The 27,377-nt window shown below is 40.7% G+C and overlaps 1 protein-coding gene across 1 annotated transcript; it reads left to right on the top strand.

The window, feature by feature from the left end:
• Positions 1-5,558: 5,558 nt before the first annotated feature.
• Positions 5,559-18,192, top strand: LOC308396467 (transforming growth factor beta-3 proprotein-like). Its single transcript, XM_080881790.1, has 7 exons — positions 5,559-6,571; positions 10,425-10,588; positions 12,791-12,920; positions 13,036-13,143; positions 13,781-13,946; positions 14,138-14,291; positions 16,372-18,192. The coding sequence occupies exons 1-7, from the start codon at positions 6,226-6,228 to the stop codon at positions 16,528-16,530; spliced, it is 1,227 nt and encodes a 408-aa protein (XP_080737916.1). The 5' UTR covers positions 5,559-6,225; the 3' UTR covers positions 16,531-18,192.
• Positions 18,193-27,377: the final 9,185 nt, after the last annotated feature.

Below are 27,377 nucleotides of genomic sequence, written 5' to 3'. Positions count from 1 at the left end.
GGAACCACAAAATACACACAGATGTATTGAAAGAAGTGTGTGTGTGGGTGTGTGTTATGGTGGTGTAAGGGTGTGAGGGAGAAAATCCCTAATCTGGCATGGACCAGCTTCCTGTCTAGACTCTGCATGAGGAGGCCAGCACTAACCTGGCCCATGCTGTGTGTGTCTATGTGCGTGTGTTACCATTGTGCTTGTGTGCAAGTGTGAGCACAAACCTACATTAGCTCTGTGTCTTAGAGAGAGTATTTGCACACTATCATTGCTTTTGTCCAAACAGGGAACAGTCGTTAACCTTTGGCCTGCCATATCTACTGTCCAATGTCTGTTTTTAATTGGCCTGTTTCCAGTAAAGCTCCTTTTTGTTTTCGCTATTATTTTGACACTTTCTTTACCATGTATGCCAAAACTGCTACAATTCCAAGAGCCAATTTCCTCATTATCCAGCTTGCAGCATTTACGGGAATACAGAGGTGGGGGAGTGGAGGGCTAAAGTTGGAGGGCAGTAGGGGGGGAAAAAAGCCATATGCGGTTTTCTCTGAAATTCCATGAAAATAGCAAGGATAAGCTGGTAAAGGACTGGAGAATTCCCTTTCTTTCCTTATTCTTTGGCCTTCCTAATACAGGTGATCAGCTTAAGAATGGTAAATGTGGTAACTTTTGTCCTAACTGCACAAAAACTAGGCTGAAACATAAGAAAGTTAAGTCACTGAAAAAGAATCCCTTGTGGTTTTTTGTAACACAATTAAACTGAGCTGAATCATAACTGGAATCGCTAAGAGCTTCTGCCATCAATCATTCGCACAACCCCTGCCATTAGTAATCACAACAAACATCACTGAGCACAGCAACTTTGTGCCATCTTACTCTCACAGAGTGCTAATCCAGAAATGCTAAGTGTGTTCAGCCTTAACCGTGACAGTATTTGTCTGGAGTGTGAATCAACATGCCGGGCGCTGCTATTTCATATTCATGCAGTGGCCCAATGACACCTTGTCCTTTGTTTTGCAAAAAGGTCTTAACTCAGCAGATCGTTTCCCCCTTTAGACCCAGATGTAAAGTGAACAGTCTTCACCTCTGTGACATCAGACCACCACAATATGCCATCTTATGGGAGCAAGCCGTCACAAAACCCTGCCAAAAACAAAAAACAAAAAAGTGACTACAAGAAGGGATAAATAATGATAAAGGTGATTTGTATAAGCAACAGAGAGACAGTTAAACGGAATAACTTGACGTGATGAGTGTTATTAGAGCAGTTTCTTAAAAAACAAGCATTTTTTTGATTGTTTTTTGTTTTATAGATGCCAACTTTTTTTTGGTTCTTGCTTATTCTTCAGGTTTTTACCAAATAAGATTAGAGAAAGCACTGTTTGTACAACACAGTTCAAACTGGAAAAGGTTTATCAGGTGGAGGTGCCACGCTTCAGTAGTGGGCAAAACAAAAATGAATAAACAAAAGCAATAAAAGGACTTACATTCACAAGGATGTGGGAGGCTGAATCAGATCTGTGTCCTTCAGCAGATCAAAACCTTTTGGCTAACACTTTGGTCACATCAACAAAGCCATGGCAGTCAGCAGATTTGACATCCTCTGCCCCTTAGTGGAGAAAAAAATAATTAAAACGTGGATGGTTACTATAAAAACAGAATGAGAAATTATTTAGTAAAAAATGAATTTAACTAAATAGCTTCTTGTTCAGAAGTGTTTTTGATAACTGCATTTGGTCCCTAAAGGAATAAAAGAAAGATGTCACCAAAACATTGAAAGCCTATAAGGTGAGACTATGTCATAAAATCATTATAAAGTCAACAAAGTGGCTTTGTAATGTTCTTTATAGACCTAACCCTAGCAAAATTAATTCTGGAAACCTCCAGGGGAAGCCACCAGAGTTTTAGGACTTCCTGTGCAGCCACTAGAAATCCTCACCAAGACAGAAAGCAGTGAACTGAAAAAGGGGAGTGAAAAGAGAAATCATTTTTCCTGAATGGTTTCCTGTTGGTCAGCTTGTTCCTGTATTTTTCTCCCCAAGTGGACTGTTTACCTGCGTGCAGCCAAAGTGTGCTCTAACACGACTGCTTCCCACAGATTGCTGCATGTTCACATCCAGATGTGTGTGTTTATAAAGATCAGGCAGACGTTAGTTTACATTAGCTAGGATTTAAGCAGCCGTGCTCGTATTGAAGCAGCAAAACTCCTCAGTGCCTTGAAATGCATGGTGGTGCGTTTAGCGTTTCTAAATAAAATAAGCGTGTTACTTATTTTTAATTCGATAATTTCCCACCACTTGGAGATGTCAGTACAGTAATTAAAGCCGCCTGAAACCTCAAACATAACACAGACATAAGCATTTAACTTGTGTGTTTTAAGTACTGTACGCCATAAAAAAATAAACCTCAGACACATCAGTGACAAAATGACAGACAAACGTCTGCTGCTTCCACGTGATCTCACTTTAAGTCATCGTCTAGCTGCCATGTTTTTCCCTTTCTATGGACGTGTAGTAAGAGGGCTGATGACTAACACAGATGGTGGACAGATTAAATGATTCATTTGAGTCGTATGGCTGTGACATATACACATCATTGTCTCTACTGGTGTGAGTTTTAGGGGTCTCCTGTAGCATTCCTACACAACTGACTCTCTACGTATGACTCATAGACTTGTAACCTCCAGACGAAGCAGACTTTACTGTGCTGGCTGGCTTGTCTGCATGCTGTAGTAGGGAAATCTGGCAGGATGCTGCTTAGTATTTGGGGTTTGCCTGACTGTCTAGCCAGTCTGTGTGCGCGTGGTCAGATCAGTCTGTCTACAGAAGCATAATGAATCGCCACTTCACTCACAGAAGAGGTTACAAAGTTACGTTCACCACTCTGACAGCTATACTCAGCAGGAATCCCACCTACGTGACAGCAAAAAACCCCACAAAAAACAGGGCATACTTCTCTGTGTGGCTAAGAGCATGTGTTTTTATTTTCATCCTCGGATCTGTAGCTGCATTCCTTTTCCGTGTGTTGTGCGAGACGGAGAGATTGCCTGAGAGTGACTCACTTAAACCTGACCCAGCGGTGAGGTAATCACTGGAGGACGCTTCGAGTAAAAGTGAACTTTGATGATGGTGTCTGGGATTGTGTCTAAGAGTCCTACCCCGTCCAGACAGTTAAAATACTACAACGTGCATGTATGTATCCACATGTGTGTGTTTTAGGGCTTTAAGGTAATGCTTTTTGCCTCCTTAGGGAGTCCTCTCTTCACTTTGTTGTTCTCCATGTTCATGACCCTCTGATATAGACCCCCATATCCTCTCCACAAAGACTTAAGGAGCGCTGGAACCTATTTCAGTAGGTGGGGTGCACCTGTGTCACTTCAAGGGGGCCAGAGAGACTGAAAACCACACCAACAGGCAATTAAGAATCACCTGAAAGAACATATCATGCATGTCTTTGGATTACGGGAGAAAGCAGCATCTGGCAAATCCATCCAGGCACTGAGAGAGCATGCAAAGTGCACACACAGAAGCCTCAGGCAGGTTGAACCTACTGCACCTATCATCTCAACCCATTGTTATTGGTTTTGCTCTTGTTTGAGGTTCCATCAGGTTTTTGTGATACATTTACAGAACATCTAAATAAATCCTTATGTGAGAGCACAGTTTAGAGCACAGGTCTGCCTGTTGTTACATCTTCACTTAAAAATGAGTCCACTATAATTTAGATTTAGCTCTGGGGCTGTGTAAGATGCTTTCTTTCCTCCGCTCTTGTGTGTGGATTCAGACACTAACAGCAGATATTGTTTGTTATGCAGCATCACCTGCTGGCTTAATGGAGAATTGCCAAAGGATGAATAAGACAGCAGTGGGAGAGTTGCACAGCAGAGAGCTCCTTCAAAGCCATCAAAACAGGGAAAATGCTGAGATTCACCAGAGCATTATGGACAACAGCAAAGAGCAAAAACAAAGTCAAAAAATGCCTTTTTGTTTTGTCACAAATATCTCACATTCTCCCCCAAAGTCGTTTTCAAAAGTTCTTCTGATAAACTTGAGTCTTGTGCATTAAAGTATGCATAGAGCACTGTGGGTAAGCGGCTGAGAGAAACCAGAGACCTGGGTGTCTGCCTGAAAATACTCTGACAATAGCTATAGAAAAACTCTGCTCTTTTTGGGATCATACAAAAAAACCCAAACTCCCTCATTTAAGTTAATTTTGGGTTTGGATTGCTTACATATCGCTCCCGACATCAAGTTATAGATGAAGGCGTTTCAGCTGGAGTTTGGAGAGACTTTAGTTTGGAGATGGATTCAAGTAGACACAAAAATACATATATTTCTGTGACTAAAGTATCAAAAGCAGCAAAGACAGAGAATCTTGGTTATTAATGGACAAACAAAAAAATCTTCACCACAGTTAAAAGAGTTAAACAATAACTGCGATTCAGGGATACTTGGCATTCCTAACAAGTCAAAGAGTAAATGGAAGTCAGAGTTATTACATAAAGAGTATGAGCCATGTTTTTCTGAGAAGACATCTGGCTGTAAAAAATAAAACAGACAGTAAGTGGATTCACATCATAATTATGTTTTCACTATAATCTGCATATTTACCCAATAATGCTTCCCTGCAAAGTCAACCAATAAATGTGTATATGATACACCTGAGCTTACTCTTAATGCCAAATATTTACCAAGTTTGGCAATTGTATGAAATTATTCTTGCTATGCAAACTGGTGGACAAAATAAACACGGCGAAATGCCATGTTTGGGTACGGGGCCTCCAGTGTCTGACTGAGCTTCGACTTAAAATAGGTCTGAGAAATGTGAATATGCTCTATGAAAAGAGATAAAACAAGCTGGGTGAGGGGTGGAGGTGGGGGGCTGTAAATATATAATAACTTACAGGCTTCCAAGGCCTTCAGACATCAGCACAAAAACAAAAAAAAAATTCTGTGTGGATGGCGGTTTGCAGAGGGCATGGGAAAATCTGCGCTGACAGCGAGGAAACTTTGGTTCTTTTCAACAGTAATGTAATCACGTTGCCTGAAAGTGACGTTTCAAAAGGATCTATGTAATCTGAGTGCAACCTTGGACAACAACCGCTGCCCTGTTTTGTGCTGGTCTTTGTGGGAAGACTCCAACATCAGACAACAGAGCAAAACAAACACATACAAAAATACCCAACAGTGAATTATCACTTGTTATCTTTATGGATTTTTTTATGTGTAAACTTTGTGACCTCTATTTATTGCCATTGTTAAAGCTGCTACCACAACTTTCCTCCGGGGCTGTTTAGAGGGAAAGACAACACCAAACGTTTGTATCTGGACAATAAACACCACACAGTATTACATCCTTTTCAAGTGTAAGGCTCTTTGAGCAATTTGTTGGGGAAACAAAATTGGCAACTGCAAGTGGTACAACTTGCCACTAGGGGGCATACGACAGCAGACAATCAGAAGACGCACCAACTGAGATTTCAACACGGTTATAATTTACAGCGACGTACGACTATAAAGACACACGCGAACTCACACTCACACAAACGGGGACCACAAGACCAGACCTGAACACCACTTCAAATACCTTCGTAAACAAACAAATGTGGGCTGGAGCTTAAATTGTCCCTGCTGTTTGATGGGCCTGCCCGTGAAACTTGCTTATTATGTCAGAGTTGATGACTGGAGCGTTGCATTCACTGCCCGCTTACGTTTTGGGCGCTCCCGGGGACCCTCCTCCATCAAAACGTCAGAAACGACCGCTATAAAGCTCATGTGAGGCCATACCGACCGCTCAGAGTCGCATATACCTCGTTAACGGGACAACCTGCGGTCTGCCTCCTCTGAGACAATAAGGCGGCTCCACATTTAAGTGATACAGACTTAGAGGAGAAGTGTGCCAGGCCACCGGATAAATCTGCTGGAGTGAGTACAAGTATGCAAAAGACCAGATTGCTTGTTTCTACGGATCAGTTTCATATATGTGGGAGAGCGTCTTTTTCGGGACTTTGAATTGAGTTGTGTCTAATGGGCGAACACAAAATTGGATTTCCGCAGGCGAAGGGGACAAGAAAACGAATCAAGCGAGGAGTTTTTAAGCATTAGTTTCCAAGGGAAGTTTAGAGAAGCACAAGAAGAACCATAGGTCACAGGACTGTGATTTTGACGGATAGTTGACACGGACCCTGGTAGTCCTCCACACATTTCAACCATCGAGCGAACAAATGCAGAGAGAAAGATGCATTTGGGCAAGGCTTTACTGTTTGTCATCCTCCTCAACTGCGCAACTTTGAGCTCATCCCTGTCAACTTGTGCCACTGTGGATATTGACCATGTGAAAAGGAAGAGGGTCGAGGCGATACGGGGTCAAATTTTGAGCAAACTTCGGCTGACTAGTCCTCCACAATCCCTTGGACCGAGTAAAATCCCCTATCAAATCCAAGCGTTGTATAACAGCACCAAGGAGCTACTGGAGGAGTTGGGGAGGGATCGGCAGCAGAGTTGCGGTCAAGACAACACAGAGACAGAGTACTATGCCAAAGAGATATACAAATTCAACATGGACAACGGACCGCCGGAGAACAGTAAGTATCGCACTTTTTCAGACAGCCAAGCTGTCTTTCTCCAACTTGTGCCAGCCACCAACGTGTCCATAGTGCGTAATTACGCATCAAACGAAGAGTGTACGCCTAAACCCAGCGGCACAAGACTCAAAACAACAATTATGTAATTCCGTTTCATTGACAGTTTTAGATTGATAAAATTTCTAGCTGGCAAAAGACTCTCTCAATTTTATGATATTATTTTTTATTATAATATATATATATTTATATTCCACGTTTAACTCCATTCAAGCCGTCCTCTCTTTTACAAACTAAATCCTCTTTTTTAGTGTTTGTGCTGGTAACTGGTTAGTGTCACATAATCATCGCAAACATAGAAAAAACAAATTCCCCTTTGGCAGATTAATGTTTAATTGTATAAAACTCTTCTCTGAATTTTTGTAAAACTAAAAGGCGAACAGAAAGCAGTGCCCTTGTGAATGATGTGCTTTATTTCTTTTGTGCTCGCCAACCTGTTTTATGTCTGAACCTGTGTTCCAGGAAGGCCACTCTCCTCCCACTCCTGACTCCGCTCTTATTCGCTTTGTTTTTTTCCCCTCTCTATGGTTCATGTCTCCCATCCCAGATGTTCCCATTTCCTTTCCAGTCAGGTTCAAATGAGAGGGACATCTGCACAGGCAGATGGGGATGCCTATAGAAGAAGGAGTTGGAAAAGTTATCAGAAATGAGCAGGAAAAGCTAGACAGCAGGACCTCCCCATTAGCTGGGATAGAAGGACTCTTTTCTGGTTTAGAGTTTCTCTGCATGGGAGGAGTTGGCTCTTCTGTAGCCCTCATGCTGGTGCCACCCACTTGCCTATTGAGATGGCAGTGACCCCACTGGCCGTCTTGGCTAGTTAATTATGCTCGCGGGTGGCCCACGAGAATGAGATCACATACAGGACAGCTCAGGTTTAACTTTACTAAACCGTGTGTGAGGCTGAGCCCTAAACCCAATTAAGTCTAAAGACTATGCCAGCATCTCATATTGCCAGCAGGTATAGGTAACAAGTCATTACTTGGCTTAAAATGAGTTTAAATTTATATGTGAAATATTTGTTAAAATAACACATAAAGACTGCTTAGGCTCACATTATTTCCTCTACATGTGTTAAACCCATATTTGACTTTCTCCTCTATAGAATAAAAAGCTACGAACTGTAATTGGAAAACCTGTGCTGGAGGGACATGTGTCAGCACTTGAAGGAAATTCAAGTGGCATGTGGTCCGACTGAGTCTGGATTACCGAAAAAGCAGAATAGGATAACTGCTGTGCGTGTGCGAGAGGCGAAGCGGGCCTCATGGTCTAGAGCAAAGCCAAGACCATTGCATCACAGTCCCTTTGAAATCAACAGGTGTTTCTCAAAAGACCTACTTTCCCTCAGCAATGTTCTGTTTCAAATCTCACAAAATGTTTTTTGACAAAAACACCAGGAAATAGGCGCCTTGAGATGGTGGACTCGTAGCTGGATTTGAGAGCCACGGATGGTCTCGAGGTACGACAATGTGACGACAAAGATTTATATACGGTGTCCTGTTCACTGGTGTTTAAACAGAATAACACACGCCGATTGATGACAAAATCTTAAATACAAGAGTTGTATGTGTATGCCAGTGTTTTTTTTAATATGTCCAGTGTGATCTCATACTTGGAAATATGCATTCTGTCAATGCCCAGTATATCCACTTGTATTCATTCAGCCCCTAAACTGAGAGTGGGTAATGTGATTTTCATATGATGGAGAAGGAAAGATGATGAACTTTCAGATTGGTTGAGGTCCACTTTTGAATTTTGCAGGAAAGGAAAAAAAAAAGCAACGCAAACATCTTTTAGATTAAAACAACATTTAAAGCAATGTATTCTCCATGTTTATCCAGTTTACTTCTTCATACAAGACATACAAAACTCAAAACATAAGTTTTACCTCAATGGGAGCAAATGGGTAAGGTCCCCTCTGTTTTAACCCAGTTCATCAACAACTCAAGCAAATTTAAAACATGTCTTCTCCTGCAGAAAAATGCAGGGTTTTTTATGTATTTACTCAAAATCTATGTAACAGATGGAGACAAATCCCCATCTTCTTTAAGGTATGATGATGTGTCAAACTCTCCAACAAATCTTTCAAAATAAAAACAAATTACATCAGCTTTCATTGCCCTCGACACATACAGACGAAGCACTTTTTGATCTGCCACGCCTATCACCAGGATACCTTTTACAAAGCACCCCTAATCTCTTTTGTGTAATGATAAAGCTACAGTTAAAGTTAGATTAGATTCAGGTGCAGATAAGACTTGGGAAGGTTTTACTGAGAGACTGTTTTGTGTAATGTTGGGTAGAAACACTGTGACCCCTCTTAAAGTGACTCGAACACTTTGTAGCTCTTAGTGAAGCTTTGTTGTTGTGGTTACACCATTAGCTGCCCACTGACTGGTTTGTCCCACAATCTGCAGTCCATAGACAAGAAATAAAAACTCACTTTTGTGGCTAAGACTCCATGAATTTGATCCATCGTATTTAACAGTTTTACAGATGTCTCTTTTGATAATGGCGGTCTACGGGGAAAAAATGTTTTCTGGACCACAGGGACTGTTTTCAATTCAAATGCAAATGGGTACTTGGAAAGCATAGCAGCAAGACTGAGCAGTGGTGCAGTATCCGGCCCTGTTAATGCATTCATTAACTATACTCCCAAACCTCTACCGTGTCAGTTGTTTTTTCTTTTCAACGTCACATGACTTGTTTGTATCCAATTACGCTCTAGAGGTCTGTGTTATTTACCCTTGATTACACTTTAGAATGTACTGTCATTCATTAAAGGTGGCCACAGATTTTATTATCATTCCACAATAGGCACATGCTTGTGAATGACATCATGTATTACCACACGCCAAGAATACTGCATCTAGCTGCCAACATTAGATCCTATTATTTTTTGAGAATGAAATGACGTGTGACTAGCTGTTAGCTCGCGGCATCCTTTTTTTTGGGGTGGAATTCATAGCAGTGATGTCACGTTTCTCACGTAACCTACAGCGAGGAAGTGGGAATGTAAGTTTTACAAAATATCAAACCACTCCTTTAAGACAGTAGACTGTCAGTGATTACAAGCCACAGCGCCAATGGTGCTCCCTGCATGAGGCATAAGAGTGCTTGGAGGCTGACTTTGTGAAATGAAAATTTGAGTCTGGGCCAGTGACATCACGCGCTTTATCTCATTTACATACATTAGCTTTTTGATGGGGTTCAGAGGTAATAGGTTGACCTGTCAGTCTTGTGGCAGCCTTCTGCTTCATTTACACCTGCCACGGCCTCGAGTTGGTTCACAGAGCAGCCTTAAGGTCATTCAAATTACTGTGTTGAGAGTGTGGACAACAAGCATCGGAAAGATTTCCTTTTAAAGCATGGTACTTATACAGAGTCTGGCATGTCTCAAGGACTGAGGTTGGGCTGTGGAGAAGTCATCATGGTCAGAAAGGGTTCAGGTCCAAAAAGTTGTCAGTGGGACTGAGGATAGGAAGGTTTTTGATACCAGATAGGTGAGGTCATACTTATCTAAATAATGCTATTTCAGTGACGACATTTTCATTTCCACCAAATATAGACAAAATGTGTTAGAGAAACACTGACAAGTTCTGATTAAGGTGTGCAGCAACACTAGTCGTTCACTGTGATAAACGTAGTGCCAGACACCACAGAACCACTATGGCCAAGATCGGATTTGAACTGTGTATCTTTATCTATACAAGGTCCATCTGTCTTATCTATCTACGGACATAAAATGCTTCTAAGCATGCTCCCTCACAAAACATTTGTTTTATTCTATTTGTTCCAGACGATCTGTCTTACTGCCCAAAAGGCATGACTTCTAAGGTTTTCCGTTTTAACATCTCCGCCATGGAGAGGAACGCCACCAACCTGTTCAGAGCAGAGTTTCGAGCGCTGAGAGTTCCAAACTCGACTGCCAAGAGGAATGAACAGCGGATTGAGCTCTACCAGGTGCGTAAAGGTACCGTTTCCTTGTCCTTCTACCTAGATAAAAGGCAGACCGCAAATACTTTTTCTGGATGTAATCTTTGTATACAAGGAAAAACAAACAAAAGAAAAATACCACTACAATTCTGAACTGTTGAGAAACCGGTCTTGAAATAGCTAGTCAGTTCTATTGTTATTTCAGGCTCCAACTAACAAAAAATAGACAATTATAACTCGATTGCAGTTAGGCTCTAGGTAACAAATAGATGAACAACTGAAAGGTTCAGCAGGCCTGCAAGATCTTTGCAGAACCGGGACAGTTAGCCACAGACAGTGTTATCGAAGAACAAGTAGTAGACATCTACAAATGTCTATAATGATCTTAATTATAGTTATGTGTAGATCTCTAGTACTGAATATTGTAGTTAATGTCCTTAATGCAATATTCTGTTATAAGGATCTAAGATAGGGGTGTCAAACATATGGCCTGGGGACCAGAGTTGGCCCAGAAAAGACTCCAATTCGGTCCACTCTTTGTTTTTGGAAACTGTGAAAAAGTTTTAACTGTAGCTTCTTAACTTTTACAACTTTTCCTGCTGATAAGGACCTCCCCAATGCTACACCAAAGTAACCGATACACAATTAAATGACAGAAAAATATACTATTAACATAGTACCCAGAGTTGGTATTAATCTTGGCAGTTAAAAGCATCATAGCAATCTGGTGTGTGTGCAGGTGCTTAGATACACATGGTTGGCATGTTGGTATTTACATGTATGCTGTGTTCTGTGGTTGGTTTTGTAAGATTTTGGTGTAAATAAATGATTTTGTTTAAAATCTGCCTTTTTATTTTCATAAAAATAGATCTGCCCAACCCACTGACCGAAAAACACCTCCAACATGGATTCAGATTAAACTTCATTGTCACACCACAGATTAACAAGTAAAAAGTGTGTGAAAAACCTATGGAAAAAAAGCTCTAGATTAGAAGGTCACAAGAAAAAAAAAAAGAATAATTTAGATGTGTGCAAAATACAAAAAAAGAATGTCTGTCAATAAAATTAATAATAAATAAATAAACAGGTCATAACTTGTTCAGTGACTTAATAGCGGTTAGAAAAAAGCTCTTTTGCATCCTGCTCTGGTGACAGAGGAGGTATTTATAGCATGTTCTAGCCAAATAGCCAAATTCCACAGAAAAACCAGGGACCTGTAGCAACCTTGCCAAAAGTTAAGTAAATAATAACAGAAATAGTCAAATGTAAATTTATAGATCTTGTGCACATTCCCACATGTCTTTAGTTATAAAGAAATAAATACAAGCCAACAAAAATGGAAAGACAAGGTTTAGTCTGATTTTATCAAATGCAATGATACAGTCTCCTGGAACACTGCGAAAAGCAGCATTAATGGGGAATTTAACTAAAAGTAACTGACAGCTGTTATAATAGCAGAGTTGGCCTTTTGTTGATTAAAAATACATCTTTTGTTTAAGATATAGCACCATTAAATTTTAGCATATTGAGTCTGGCTGATGTAAGAAATGCATATTTTGTCATTTTTGTCTTTTGCCACTTCAAACCTTCTTCATCATTTGAACAGTTATGACATGATATGACTTATTATGCAAAGGTGGGAATTTGCATTTAGCTTAAAAACACCCCTTGCCTGCAGTCCGTCTACGTGCACACACGTATTTTGATAAATGTAGCTTTTCTATAGCTTTTAGCCTTTTCCAACACATAAATGGCATTTTACTGTCATTTTACGGTCACTGAAATTGGAGCTTTTGAAAAACCCCTTCCAGGGTGAAGATTTAAATCTAGGCAGGGAAATGAATGAGGAAAGTCAGATGTGTGAGTGTCAGTTTTGTGTGTGCAACTTCATTGTTTGTCAGCTTCTGATTGGTCAACATTTCCGTATTGTTAGAGTTATGCTGTAGTGCCACCCGGTATGCTTTTGACAGCCCTGGACATTGTTTTTTGCATTTTCACGTGAAAAGTGATATTTCAAGGCAAAAACGAAAAACTCCCATTTTAAATAATACCCATGTACATGTCGACATAGCCTCAGTGTAGTGTACTTTTTCTGTATTCATAGTTTATTAATATATTGAATGCACTCTTTCCTCCACATGATTCACTATTATTGAACAATCAGAACAAGAACAACTAAAACAGTTGAGAAAAAAGGCTTCAGACCAACTATTTATTTTTGCTTCACAGATCGTGAGGCGAAATGAACACATTAGAAAGCAGCGCTTCATTGGAGCCAAGAATGTGCTGACCAAAGGTACCGCAGAATGGATTTCCTTTGATGTGACCGAAACAGTGCGGGAGTGGCTGATGAAGAGAGGTGAGCCTGAGATCTCCATATTTCCTCATTTCATAATAACTCAGAATTGTTATCATTAGGAATAATAAAGGATTACCATTAAGGTTAATGAAAGCTTGCCTTTTTTTAATTGCAGGATCTAATATGGGTTTGGAAATTAGTGTCCACTGTCCATGCCACACCTTCAGCCCAAATGGCGACATCATTGACAAGGAAAGTGAGGTCCTGGAGGTCAAGTTTAAAGGTGAGCTACAGTGAGATTTTGTCACATCAGTTTTTATATATACCCCCCCCCCCCCCACACACACACACACACACACACAAACAAACAAACAAACAAACAAACAAACAAACAAACAAAAAAACAGTATATAGGATGGACATAGCTACTAGGGGTTTGTGCAAGTCATGTTTTATGCTCTGTGTGAGTTCTTACCATCCCTGCAATACATTTACATGGCAACATTTCATTGAATTCAATACACCTTTATTTATACAGCGCCAAATCACCAATAGTTGCCTCAAGGCAAAGACCCAACAATAGCACAAAGGAAACACAGAAAACCCCCTAAATTATATAACCCCTGATTAGCAAACGCTTTGGCGACAGTGGGAAGGAAAAACTCCCTTCTAACAGGAAGAAAGAAAGAAAATGTAATCTTCGTAATAACCAAATCACATCTTTATTGTGATAAATAATCAAAGGTTATTTACATAGAAATAATTTTTAAGCATAGATGCTTCAATTTGATGAATTGCAATACAGTACAAGTGCTCTTATATTATGGTGAATAATATTTAAGGTCTTTCTCAGATAAAAAAGGATGGATTTTTTCCACAGTTGTTAATAGTTGTGCACTTGGATCATGTTTATAATCAAGGTATTGATGAAGAGGAGGAGCACAGTCGCTTGGATCTGGATCACTTGAAGAGGAAAATGGAACAGAATCTCCCTCATCTCATCCTCATGATGATCCCGCCCCACCGCCTGGACACTCAGTCAACACGCCGACGCAAGAGAGCGCTGGACACAAACTACTGTTTCTCGTAAGGGGATTCACGCCAGTTTTAGCTAGTCCTTGAAAAATCTATTCTTAGTGCTGTCAAGTTTTAATGGTACTTTCATGTGCAGGAGCTTAAATATTTGATACAACAATTAAATATTAAGAGAACCTAAATGTTCCACTGAAAACATTTCTTGAGACTGACTATGTTTTTGTTGTTCCTCCTCATCACAGAAACACGGAGGAGAGCTGCTGTGTTCGCCGGCTGCACATTGATTTCCGCCGTGATTTGGACTGGAAGTGGATCCACGAGCCCAGTGGTTACGATGCCAACTACTGCTCTGGGCCATGCCCTTACCTGAGGAGCTCAGACACAACGCACAGCTCGGTAAGTGGGATTATGCTGAGGGAGTTTTGCACAGTAGAATTTACAGCAGCAGAAACAAAAATACCTTTAAGTACATCGTAGATTGCAGAAAAAAAAGCATCATAAATGTCAATGTTTTATATGTATATTCACTACAACTATACATGGTATTTTAAATTACAGTGTAAAAAACAAAATATAAAAAACTTGTCCATTTGATCACAAATCAATATATCTGATAAATATATCTGAAAGCTATCTTTCACAGTCAGAGTATAGGTATTGCATTGATTAAAATAAAAATGCCTTGGGCTGTAACTCTTCTAGCAGAAACTCTAGCCACTTTGCCACTGAATCTCCAGGCAGCTGTTTTGTGTTAACAAGACTGAGCCCTGTATTTAAACATGGGGAAAGAGCTATATTCTTTATTTGATATGTAAACTGAATGAATCCCCACCTGCTGGGGCATCCAGTCAAAAGAAAGTTGACTTTAGGGGAAAGGAAAAGAGCTACAGCTATGTTAGCCAGAAATTGGTTCCTTTCATGATTTTTTATGGTGGGTTTTTTTTTTTTTGTGTGTGTGTGTGTGTGTGTGTGTGTGTATCATGAACCTCATCTGTGCACTTGCATCAGTAGTAAACAAGGTATGCTTTATACACTCACGGGCTACTTCATTAGCTATACCTTGCTATTATCAGGTTGCACGCAGTTCTGATTCAACAAGGAGCTGGAAACCTTCCTCTGACATTTTGGTGGATATTGACATGACAGCATCACGCAGTTGCTGCAGATTTATCGCCTGCACATCCATGATGTGGATCTCCCATTCCACCACATCCCAAAGTTGGTTTATTGGATTAAGACCCGGTGACTGTGGAAGCCATTAGAGTACAGTGACCTTATTGTCATGTTGAGAGATACCTTGGTTGTAACAAGTGGTTTATTTGAATTGCTGCTGCCTTCCTATCAGCTCAAAGCAGTCTGGCCATTCTCCACTGATGTCTGATATAAACACAGTGTTTTTGCTTTTTTGCGTTGTTCATGTATAAAACATGGACGTACCTTGTGGGTCGGAAAACTCCATCAATGCAGAAGTGTCTTAAACGTGCATTCTATCTGAACGTCACCAGATGGCAATAGTTGTGGTTGCAAAAAGACTTCTGGCCCTATAGATGTCTGTGGGAAAACAGCTTTCTGTCGTGACTTCCATAGTCACTTTTCTGCTAAGCTTGTAGGTCACTCTGCAGTCACTCTTTTTTCATATTGTTATTGTTTTTTGCCAGTGTACATCGTACCATGTTTCATGCACCATATGCATGCTATGAAACCACAAAGACATTGGCTTACGAGTTGACGAGTTGTCAGTCACAAGTTGTTAGGCGGTAAGCGTTTGGTTTCGCAGTCAGACCTGCCCAGCCTCGTCATGTCCAGTTTTTGCAACCAAGGTGGCGACATGGGAAGCCCTCGTCACGAGGCTTCAGAACAGGACTTCACAAACCACTGGGTGATGTCACTGTAGCTATGTTCATCTTTCATACTGATATTTGCCCAGAGTTGGTTATTTTCTCTTTTTCCCTTTTTCGGACTATTGTTTTAAAATTGTCCTAGAAATGGTTTGGTGGGAAAATCCCTGCCGGCCAGCACATTCTGAAATACTCAGACTAGCCTGTCTGGCACCAACAAACATGCCACGTTCACTGTTACTTAAATCACCCTTTTTCCCCCATTCTGATGCTCGGTTTGAACTTGAACAGGAGGTCATCGTCACCATGTTTACACGACTAAATGCACTGAGTTGCCGCCATGTGTTAGGCTGATTAGATATTGGCGTCAATGAGCAGTTGAACAGGTGTACCTAATGAAGTGGCTAGTGAGTGTATATTTCTCCAGTTTGGCTGTGAAAAACCAGATGTTTGGCTCTCTGGTAGAGGGGCAGAGGCTCTTTGCTGTTACTACTTTCTCTCATGGATTTCTGCGCAGAAGTCTTTGTGTGCCATGTCTCTGCCATGTAATATCACATAGGAAGAGACAGCAGAGATACACGGTACACAAAACAAATGTGAATTTTATAATTATTTAATTTCTATGTCCTATTCAATAGCTGCTGAGCCTCTACAACACTCTGAATCCAGAGGCATCCGCCTCCCCCTGCTGTGTCCCCCAAGACCTGGAACCCCTCACTATACTCTACTACTCTGGACGGACACCTAAAGTGGAGCAACTCTCCAACATGATTGTCAAGTCTTGCAAGTGTAGCTGAGAGGACATGAATGTGAGGCAGTGTGGCAGGATTTTACTCGGTACAGACCAAACCCATGCATGACTTTTGGACTTTTAGCTGTGACAAATACTTAAACTGTGGCCTCATGGCTTAGATTTGAAGACCACTCAGGAGGTGGCACATTTTTAACGATGCAGATTTTCTCAAAAAACAAAAAACCCCAAAACAAACAAACTTGATATTTTGATACTAATTTTTATTGTTTCCCTCAATTGGTTCTGGTTGACAAGTAAAGTAGTTTAATTTGAATCTAACTAAAAAAATAGTCCCAAATAAGACTTGAGCTTAAAATATTTCCCCCTATATTTGTGAGGATGGACAACATACTTTAGAGGCTAGATTGACAAGGGCACCTATTTGTGACAAAATGAAAGAAATTAAAATAAAAACAACAAAAAAACTAACTATAGCTGCTTCATTGATAATTACTCAAAGAGGGCTACGTTGTAGTATTTTTGTGTAACTCTTTCTTGAATCTAGCCTTGATTTTACATTGTTAGTCGTCACAAATATAGACAGGTCTCTTCTTTCAGGCCCAATTTTCCCTTAAACTTGCCTTAAATTCCCTTCACTTCAAACAGTGGGCATTATCTTCAAACACAAAAGGAGAAAGGACAGACTTGCTGCTGTATCCAAAGCCATAGCTGTGGTCAGGGAAAAGGAGAGCTGAGAGAGAATGCCTGCTGGATTTGCAATGGAAAGTCAATGAACAAAGAAGGTTGAGCCAAGCTTTTCTTTTTTTGGCCAGCCAGCAGCAATGGTCTCGTTTTTATTTTTTTTTCTCGGTGAATCTATTAAAACGAATGGAAGAAGAAGAAGAAGAAGAGGGGACCTGTATGGAAGGGAAGAACTGTGATGGAAACTAGCCACGAGCACACTGCCATTCACTGGAAGTTTTCATCTTTAACAGGTTCACATTATTTTTGGGACATCAAAGAATATACTGGAAAAGAACACGTGTTATGCAACAGGTTTTTATGAGACTTCTTTTACATTAATAGCAGATTTAGTCTGTTATGCAACTTGTCGTATAGTGATTGTTTCACTAACTGGGAAGAAGATTGACGTGTAACAGTTTTATATTAAACTGTGGGTACTGTTACATTTCCTTTGTGATTTAGAAAGAATATGCAACATTATTGTCCATATAGGAGTTTAACCTGTTATGTGGAATCCCCTTATTTGTCTGACTAAAGGCCATTTTTTTAGTGCAGCTGTTTTCTTCTATTTCTTTTGTCTCCTGTCAACTCACCTGTCACCCTTCACTCCAGCCCGCTGACAAGGAATTTACATGTGCAGTCTGGGCTTCCCAAAACATTGCAGTCTTTCATTCCCTTTTGCTCTGTCTCTGTTTGTTTTGGTGCTCTCTTACAGTGTGAAGTCCTAATGGAACAGAAATGAAGAGGGAGTGGAGGAAAAGTTATAACATGACAGTGGCCTGATGTACAGTTAGACCTCATTTTCTCCAACTCATTTCTGAATCCCTGTACTGTTTGACATTTGCCCAATCGCAGTCATCTAGCTTTTAGGTGACATTTACATCATGTTGTTGTTTTTTTGTTTGGTTTTTTTGGCAGTCATGTTGTTTGATAAAATGATTGTTATTAAAAAGACATCATGCAAAAGTCTATGAGCCCCTTCTTAAAGCGTAACGTTCAAATCTGTGCAAACATTTAACTCCAAATTAGGAGATGATGAATGTATGAACTGTTCTTGTCTGCCTTATTGAAATGTCATTTAAAATGCTATTTTCACATAATGTTTTGGCTCCATGCAAACATCATTTTTCTTTCTTGAATCTCACCAACCCCACCTGTTTCCTGCAGGCGCATGCACAGCCTTTTCTTTCTTTTTTTTAAACCAGAGTGATAAATTCAAGTTTCTCAGGGGTTACTGCTTAACAGCTTTCCCAGGCAAAAAGCAATTACTCTTATTTTAAGAGCGTATTACTGCACAGGCATCTCTTTATTTCCTTGTTTTTCATAAAATGGATAGCATAAATCACGCAAAAAAACTGAAAAAAAGGCATATTACATTCAGTACCGCCTCATACCTAGGTATGTGTTCTCCTCAGAGTTTGATACTTGCTTTCAGTAGTAGAGCCAGACACTTTTTACAGCGGTGCCTAAGCTCATGCTATTACTTGCAGTACTGTGTAAAAGTCACACGCCACCCCTTATTTCTTTGTAGTTTACTAGGAAAATAGGACATAGGTGCAACAAGGTATCGAAACACACAAAAACATTATTTGATATAAAACCCTTTTTTATTCAACACAGCCTGAACTCTCTTAGTCAAGCTTTCTTGTCATTTCTTTAAGGAGTCTTCAGGAATATTTCTCCAGACTACTTGAAAGACATTCTTTGGATGTTGGCTGCCTTGGCTTCTTGTTCTCTGTCAAGATGATCCCACTGCTTCAATTATTATTAACATCCAAGTTCTGGGAAGGTCAATCCATGACTGATAGTGTTCGTTTGTGTGCTCTTTCTATCCAGGTAACAAAGCTGCTGCCAATCTGATACTTTGCAGGTGGTATAACATGCTGGATCAAAATCTTATGGTACTTTTTTGTGTTCATAATTCCATCAATTTTGACAAGATCTCCAACACCACTGTCTGAAATGCAGCTCCAAACCATGACAGAGCCTCTCCCATGTTTTACAGATGACTGTAGAAACTCATTGTTAAACCTCGACCTCCTCGATACATATTGATTGCAAATTTAATCAGACCTGCTGCCACTGATTTCCAGTCAAGTTCTTGTGTAATGTATCATATCTTAGCCTTTTCTCCATATTTTCCTTCTCTAGGAATGGCTTCTTGATAGCCATCCTTCCATTTTTTCCTATTTCTTAAGGACATGATTTTCAGATACTGTCATCTGTGATAGTTTTTTAAGGCCAACTTTTTCTTTTTATCTCCACTTGCTCAGTTTCTTTAATTGTTTTTAAGAACATGCTGCACACCATACCGAGATATGTCAGGTTTTCAGCAAATAACTTTTTGTTAATCAGCTGGTTAGTGCAAAAATACTATTTATGCCAGTCAAGCGGTGCTATCTTTTTTTTTTTTTTAGATTCAGTTAAAGAGAAATGAGAACAAATTCCATGTGCTTGCAACACAATGCTAATAACAAAACATATAGATACATTTTAAAAATTGTTCTTTTCTAAGTTGTCTGTGGTGTGTAGACACAAACTGGTTCATTCCTTGAGTTAGGTGATTTTTTAAATACTCTAATGACTCACAGGTCAGTGTTAAATACCTTGACAAACAAACAAGGGAAAAAGGTGTAAAAGCAGCAAATGTCCAAAGAAAAAAATTGAAAGACCTTAAAAAATGTTGGGGAACTTTAGCTCTGCTCGAGACCAATTTAAAAAATGATATGAAAGTCTTTTGAGCAGCACTGTACATTAGGGTAATTATCTTGGGTCACTCACTCTCACTATTTACTTATGTGGCCATGTCAACACAGTTTTAAATTTGCTGATAAAGCTCAGAAGATTATTACAGTGGAAATAGGCTCTTTAAAAGACATATGATAGAAATTGTTACTAATAATACTAATAATCAGAATCAGAATCAGAATACTTTATTGATCCCTGGGGGAAATTATTTTTTGTTACAGTGCTCCATTTTAAACCAACATTAAGACAAGACAGACAATACGCTAACTAAGAATAGTACAATATATACATATATATACATACATACATACATACATACATAAGTCACTTATAAATAAATATTTGGAAAAGAAACATGTGTAGTTGTAGCAGCAAACAGTGTGTTAAGTGGATGCGTTGTACAGGGAGATGGCCACAGGCAGGAATGATTTCCTGTGTCGTTCAGTGGTGCTTTTCGGTAATCTCAGTCTCTCACTGAACGAGCTCCTGTGACTGACCAACATGTCATGGAGTGGGTGGGAGGTGTTATCCAACATTGTCTTTATCTTGGACAGCATCCGCCTCTCCGACACCACCTTGAGGGAGTCCAGCTCCATCCCCACAACATTGCTGGCCTTACGGATCAGTTTATTAAGTCTGTTGGCATCTGCGACCCTCAGCCTGCTCCCCCAGCATGCAACAGCATAGAGGATCGCACTGGCCACAACAGACTCATAGAAAATCCTCAGCATTTTCTGGCAGATGTTGAAGGACCTCAGTCGCCTCAAAAAATAGAGACGACTCTGGCCCTTCCTGTAAAGTGCTGTGGTGTTTTTAGCCCAGTCCAGTTTATTGTCAATGTGTACTCCAAGGTATTTATAGTCCTCCACAATGTCAACACTGACCCCCTGGATTGAAACAGGGGTCAAGTGTTTCCTGGTCTTCCTGAAGTCCACGATCAGTTCCTTGGTCTTTGCCACGTTGAGCTGCAGATGATTCTGCTCACACCACGTGACAAAGGAGTCGACCACAGCCCGGTACTCTGTCTCATCATCCCTGCTGATGCATCCAACCACCGCAGAGTCATCAGAAAACTTCTGAAGATGGCATGTCTCTGTGCAGTGGCTGAAGTCTGTGGTGTAGAGGGTGAAGAGGAAGGGGGAGAGGACAGTCCCCTGTGGTGCCCCTGTGTTGCTAATCACCTTGTCAGACACACACTGTGGGAGACGTACATATTGTGGTCTTCCTGTCAGGTAATCAACAATCCAGGACACCAGAGAAGCATCCACCTGCATCGCTGCTAACTTATCACCCAGGAGGGTCGGCCTGATGGTGTTGAAAGCACTGGAAAAGTCAAAAAACATGACCCTCACAGTGCTCGCCGGCTGGTCCAGATGGGTGTAGACACGATTGAGCAGGTAGATGATGGCGTCCTCTGTTCCGAGACGAGGCTGATAAGCGAACTGAAGGGGATCCAGATGTGGTCTTACTATGGGTCGCAGCTGGTCCAGGATGAGCCTTTCCAGGGTCTTCATGATGTGGGAGGTCAATGCCACGGGCCTGTAATCCTGGGGGCCACTGGGACGAGGCGTCTTTGGTACAGGGATGAGGCATGATGTCTTCCACATCACCGGGACCCTCTGCAGACTCAGACTCAGCATAAACAGTTTATGAAAGACTCCACACAGCTGGGGGGCACAGGTCTTGAGGACAAGGGGACTCACTCCGTCTGGTCCAGCAGACTTGCCTGAGTGAAGTCTCCTCATTTGCATCTCAACCTGGTATTGAGTGAAGGTGATGGGTGGGGGAGGGGTGTCAGGAATCTCACAGGAGGCAACATGTGAAGCGAGAGGCTGGCACAGTGGTGTGGCTCTGGATTCCAGGCTGACTGCAGGTGAGGTTGTGGGGGTGGGAGCAGACACTGTGGTGTCGAATCTATTGAAAAACAGATTCAACTCGTCTGCTCTATTCTCACCTCCCTCAGCTCCCCTGCTGTTGGTTGGCCTGAATCCAGTGATGGTGTTCATGCCCCTCCACACCTCTCTCATGCTGTTCTGCTGGAGTTTCCACTCCAGCTTCCTCCTGTAATTGTCCTTAGCCTCTCTGATCTTGTCCTTTAGTAACACCTGGACCTTCCTCACCTCCTCTTTGTTGCCCCCTCTGAAAGCCCTCTTCTTGTTGTTGAGGAGGGCTTTGATGTCCTTAGTCACCCACGGCTTGTTATTTGGGTAACAATGAACAGTCTGAGCTGGAACAATGGAGTCGGTGCAGAAAGTTATGTAGCCTGTGATACACTCAGTAAGCCCATTGATGTCCTCGGCGTGAGGCTCACAGAGTGTTTCCCAGTCGGTCACCTCGAAACAGCCCTGTAGTTCCGCTATTGCCTCCTCTGACCACCTCCTAACAGTCCTGGTGGTCACAGGTTCCCTCCTCACAATTGGCACATAGCGGGGGGTGAGGTGAATCAGGTTATGATCTGACCTACCACTAATCACTGGATATTACTTCAGTGCTGTGTATGTGCATAGTCCCCACACAGGCTTCCCCAGTGGCTGCATGACTCTGGCTGTTCTTACTTTGTCATCTGTAAGAGTTTGATAATGATTTATTAAATAGTTAAATCTAAGAATAATTAACTTACTTTACTACTACTTTACTATACTATTAATTACAATTTTGAAGACACAATTATAAAGTGGGAAATGTACACGTAAACGTTTAAGATTGTATTAGCATTAGTAACTGGCATATCAGACACACTATGGAGTAAAATGAATGAAAAAGAACAACAGGCAGATCTTGTGCAATTCTTACCCAAAAGTTGGTGTTATTGATGGCTCATTACCAAATGTTTAGTTGCTTGTCTAAAGACTGGGTGATCAGAGGTTGCTTATATTTTTTATGTCAGCTCTGCTAATGGGTTACACCGATTGGAGGGGTTGTTGGTTGAGCTAATACGGACTGACAAGTAGCCAGAAAGAATTCCGTTTCTCTACGTGCCCATTATTGTTCCCTGTCACAATTAATCAGAAATGAAGCACATTGATGGAAACACAAAGACCAGAGGGCATGACAAGGTCTAAAAACAGGGGTCGAGGCTTTAATGGGTTTACAGACAGCCCTGTACCAACAACACACATTACTGGTACAGAGCGGCTGTGCCCCATGCATGAGTGACTTTCAACCATCAACGAAAGCCAGCAGACGACATGTTACTTACTTGTGTACAAGTCCGCAGTTTGGCCCTGTGAAAAAAATTCAGTATCACAAAAATCAGGGCTCTTATTGCTTCAGTATACATAAATGCTACATATACATTAAAAGCTCTGCAACTGGATTACCTCTTTGACTTCTTTATGTGTGTGGATAGAACCAGTGAACCAGCGGACTCCCAGGAAGAGTAAAATATCCGAGTATCTTTTTCTCATGTCAGTTTAATGGAATGAGCTGCGGAGTTAGCCACGATAAGGCGTTTCCTAACAGAGGCGGCACCTTTGCTTGTGTCTTCTTATTCAAGCAAGGGCTCATTTAGGGCCACGTAGTGGCGAGCCACATTGTTGAGCACAGTCAGACACTGAAACACATGAAGGAAATACACTAAAGCGTCTACTTCAGTGAAAGAGTTGGCAAGGAACCACAGTTGAATGTGTTGCCATCGACAATATGAGCAGCAGCCTGGTAATAACAACAAATAATAGTCTTTCATTGGTTCACTAGCTAAATGGATCCAACACAAGAAACTTCACAGGTAATAATATTTCTTGTGGCTTCTTCATTTTAATTGGGTAAGTCTTTCGAAAATCACTGAAAAAAACCTGATGTATCTGGATTCTGCTAAGCCTTGACTTTCATCTTTTATGTTCGAAGGTGTAGATAAGAACATTGTTTGCTTCTCTTTGAGGAAAGCTGACCACCTCAAACCCAAACCTGCAATAAACCTATTTCAAGTTCTCGGCTACTGGCTGGATGAGCAAACCATAATCTGATTTGAGTTCAGGGTCCTTTTCTGGGTTGAAGTCTGACTTTCTCAGAACTTGTGCTCATCCAAGACTTACCAATGATGAATTGCATGACACGTAAATGCACAGAGGTTTGGAAAACTGTGCTGCTATTCCCTGAGCAGATTAACAGATGTGGAGGTAGAAAAAAAAATTAGAGGGGGAAGTGAGAGACAGAGGGAAAGTAGTGTGTGTGTGTGTGTGTGTGTGTGTGTGTGTGTGTGTGTGTGTGTGTGTGTGTGTGTGTGTGTGTGTGTGTGTGTGTTTGAGTGTGTGTGTGAGGGAGAGAGCTAGAGAGAAAGAGTCAAAATAGACTGCTGCTGCAATAAAATCATCAGGTCACATCAGACTAGTTCTCAGGCCCCAGGGTGGAAAGAGTTGTGTAATTCAGCGATGGGAAGAACACACACACACACACACACACACACACACACACACACACACACACACACACACACACACACACACACACACACATACATGCACGAGTCAAGCCAGCAGCCATAGTTACTGGAAAAGAGTGAAGGGGTGAACAAATATGTAAACATGTATCAACTTCATAGACCTTTATAGCTAAACAAATGAATGGGAGGTCTGGATCAAACTACAGCATTATATTACAGCAGAGTGTGCGTTTCCGTGACAGTATTCCAATAATAGGAGAGAGGAGAGACAAAGAGAGGAGGGAAGCAAACTGTAGGAAGACAGACAGTGTGACATTATAATTTGCACGCCCTTTAAAATTAGCACACACCATTACACAAAACTCGCTTCTCTGAGGAGTGAAGAAGTGAGAATTACTCAAAATGGCCATTTTCCCTTAAACTACACCATAAGGTTTAGAAGAAAGAAACATAATCTTCCTTCTACAAATGATAACTCTATAACAGGAGTACATGCTCTACAATTTAGATGGACAGTAGCCCTGGATGGAAAAAACAAAACAAAAACACTGAAGGCAAAAACCAGTATGCACAGGGCAGGGAGTCATCCAGACTTTCAAGCACCTCCAAAGCAGCACATCAGGTCAGAAGCGTGACTAGTTCCATATGTAGCATGGATATGGGGAGAAATTGTGCTTATGGACCAAGGTCCCTGCTTATGCTTCCTGTTTGGGGAACAATTTCCCAGTAACCAAAGGAGAGAGAGGACACAAGGAAATATAAGGTGACAAAATAAAAATGGCCATCTCATACTTCCTTGTGTGAGGTGTTTGTTCTGATATACTGCGTTTGTTTTTTCTACATGTGTCACTGTCCATTATGACCAAACATCTCCACAAATGACATTATTCCAAATGTCTTGTGGTTTGTTCACTTTACAAACCCAATGAATCAGCCCTGTTATGAATCAGATTGACAGTTGGGATAACCTTTGCCTAACCCAATAGGTTGCCACGGACTTTCATATTTAACACATTTACTGAGGTGTGAAGTTAAATTTCTACTCATGGGAAGGTTGTGGCATTGCGCTAACACCCACCTGAAAGCTCCAGACCAGCAAACTGACAAATCTTCTGCCTTTACAGAAGTTCTCTGTATGAGCAGTGGGGGTGATCTTAGTGTTTTTTACTTAGCTTTGCTTGCTCAAACACAACCATTTCTGCATTACACAAACTCAGTAATCAATAATTGTATAATTGTGCAACCCTATTACATTTTTTTTTAATAGCGGTTGAGGTTTTAACATTTATGACATGATGTCAAGCTCTTAGTTTTAAATCATTCTGAAGACTATCAGTATATACATGAACATCACACACAGTCATACTGTTCATGATCCTGACTATAAAATTATAAAAGGACTTCTTTGTTGAAGGAATGCATGTAACACTGCCAGAAGCTGAGTTTAAGTTTCCTTTAGAACATTTATTTTGTCTCTTCGTAGCTGTAAACACCTTCTCCATTTACATCAAGTTATAGGCCCTGATGCTTTACCTACCTACTACTTTATAAACGCTCAGAGAAACATGAGGAGTAAGGCTAAAGTAGGACATCTGTGGGATATTTAAAGCATACTTTGATGCATTTCTGTTTGCCTTGGCTGATATTTTTCTGTGCTCACACACATATAGAAAAAAGAATCTTAAATCAATTGGATTTTTAAGCAGTAATACTTTTTAGATTACTCTCTAGGTAATGGTAAGACAGGCCTTTCCCCCCCCTTATAGTCATCCCAAAAGTGCAAATCAGATTGATGAGAGTAGTCATGTCTTTAACAGCCTCTTATACAGCTGCCACTACTCTACCAGGTAATGGAGACCGGGTCAGCGGGGTGCTTTCTCCTGCACAAGCTCAAAAACGAGGACTCAAGTAGTTTTGCTAAGTTTATTATCTTTCTGCTTGTCTGGGCATACTGTATGCTCTCACAGTAAATGAGGATCAAACTGGTGAAAAAAGCAGTTATACAAAGGTCTCACCACAAAGAAGGAATTTATGCTACTTGGATAAAAGCTAAGTAACACAAATCTTGAAGTTGCGAAGTCAATGAGCTGAAAGAGGCCCCAGCAGCTGCAAGAAATGCTGAAAATATAAGTTTACTTCATTTTCAGTGGGCACCTTTGCCTTAAAAAATGCTAACAGTACCAATTCAGGTAACATATGCCATCTGGTCATAGTTTGAATCATTATATATATACTGCTAATCAAGAGAAAGAAAGAAAATTGCAGGTATTTCATGTACTACAGCACTTGAAATATAGGAAAAACAGGTATTTCATATTCTTTTTCCTATTAAAACCTAGTATAAAATATAATCTTCATATATTCTCTAGGCCTAGAGTGGAGGATGTATCCTTTTCAGGCCAGTTATTATAAGATATACATACATTTGAAGCAAGAAAATTAATCTGGGCTTTCCGGAGTGCATGAAAGATAGACTTCTAGCCTCTGTGATGTGATCCTTCACTGCTTTGTGAAGGCAAATTTCTATCTTGGTGTTTTGAAAACAGATGTCTTCAGTGAGGGGTGAAGCTGAGAAAAGCAGAGCACACAGCAACAATTGTGACTTATCAATCACAAAGTAACCACACTCTGCTTATTTTACTTACTTACTCTAAATCTGACCAGAATTTAGCAAATGAGCAAATTTTGCAATAAACAATGCTCAAAACTAGAAATCAAGATCATAAACTGAGCAGAAAAGTGTTTACAGAGGGTGAGCACAGGGTCATTTTCTCATAGAGATCTTTACTACCTATCTTTGTGCTCTAACCATTAGAAGAAAATAAAGCAAATCTATGGCTATATCCATGTTTTGCAGAGACAAAGTTGATGAAGATGGCACTCACAATCAATGTGCTTTTCACACAAGGACTTGGGAACAAGACTTATGTGTCAGGTTTCCAGTAATGCGCAACTAAAATTGAGTGATATCATTGGTCTGGCAGAATCTGATGAAGTTAAATGCATGTTTTTAACAGAAAAATAACTTCATGTTTTAA

The sequence above is a fragment of the Rhamphochromis sp. 'chilingali' genome, assembly GCF_963969265.1.
Source record: "Rhamphochromis sp. 'chilingali' genome assembly, chromosome: 5".
Lineage (NCBI taxonomy): Eukaryota > Metazoa > Chordata > Actinopteri > Cichliformes > Cichlidae > Rhamphochromis > Rhamphochromis sp. 'chilingali'.
Note: the sequence above shows the minus strand (reverse complement) of the source record. Positions and strands in the feature narration are given on the sequence as shown.

What these genes read in the sequence shown, in the direction of transcription:
- LOC308396467 (XM_080881790.1), top strand. Translation starts at nt 6,226, where the DNA reads ATGCATTTGGGCAAGGCTTTACTGTTTGTCATCCTCCTCAACTGCGCA. An exon ending in GGAGTGGCTGATGAAGAGAG is followed by an intron (nt 12,921 to 13,035) that starts GTGAGCCTGAGA and finishes TTTTAATTGCAG; the next exon opens with GATCTAATATGGGTTTGGAA. An exon ending in CCTGGAGGTCAAGTTTAAAG is followed by an intron (nt 13,144 to 13,780) that starts GTGAGCTACAGT and finishes TTTATAATCAAG; the next exon opens with GTATTGATGAAGAGGAGGAG.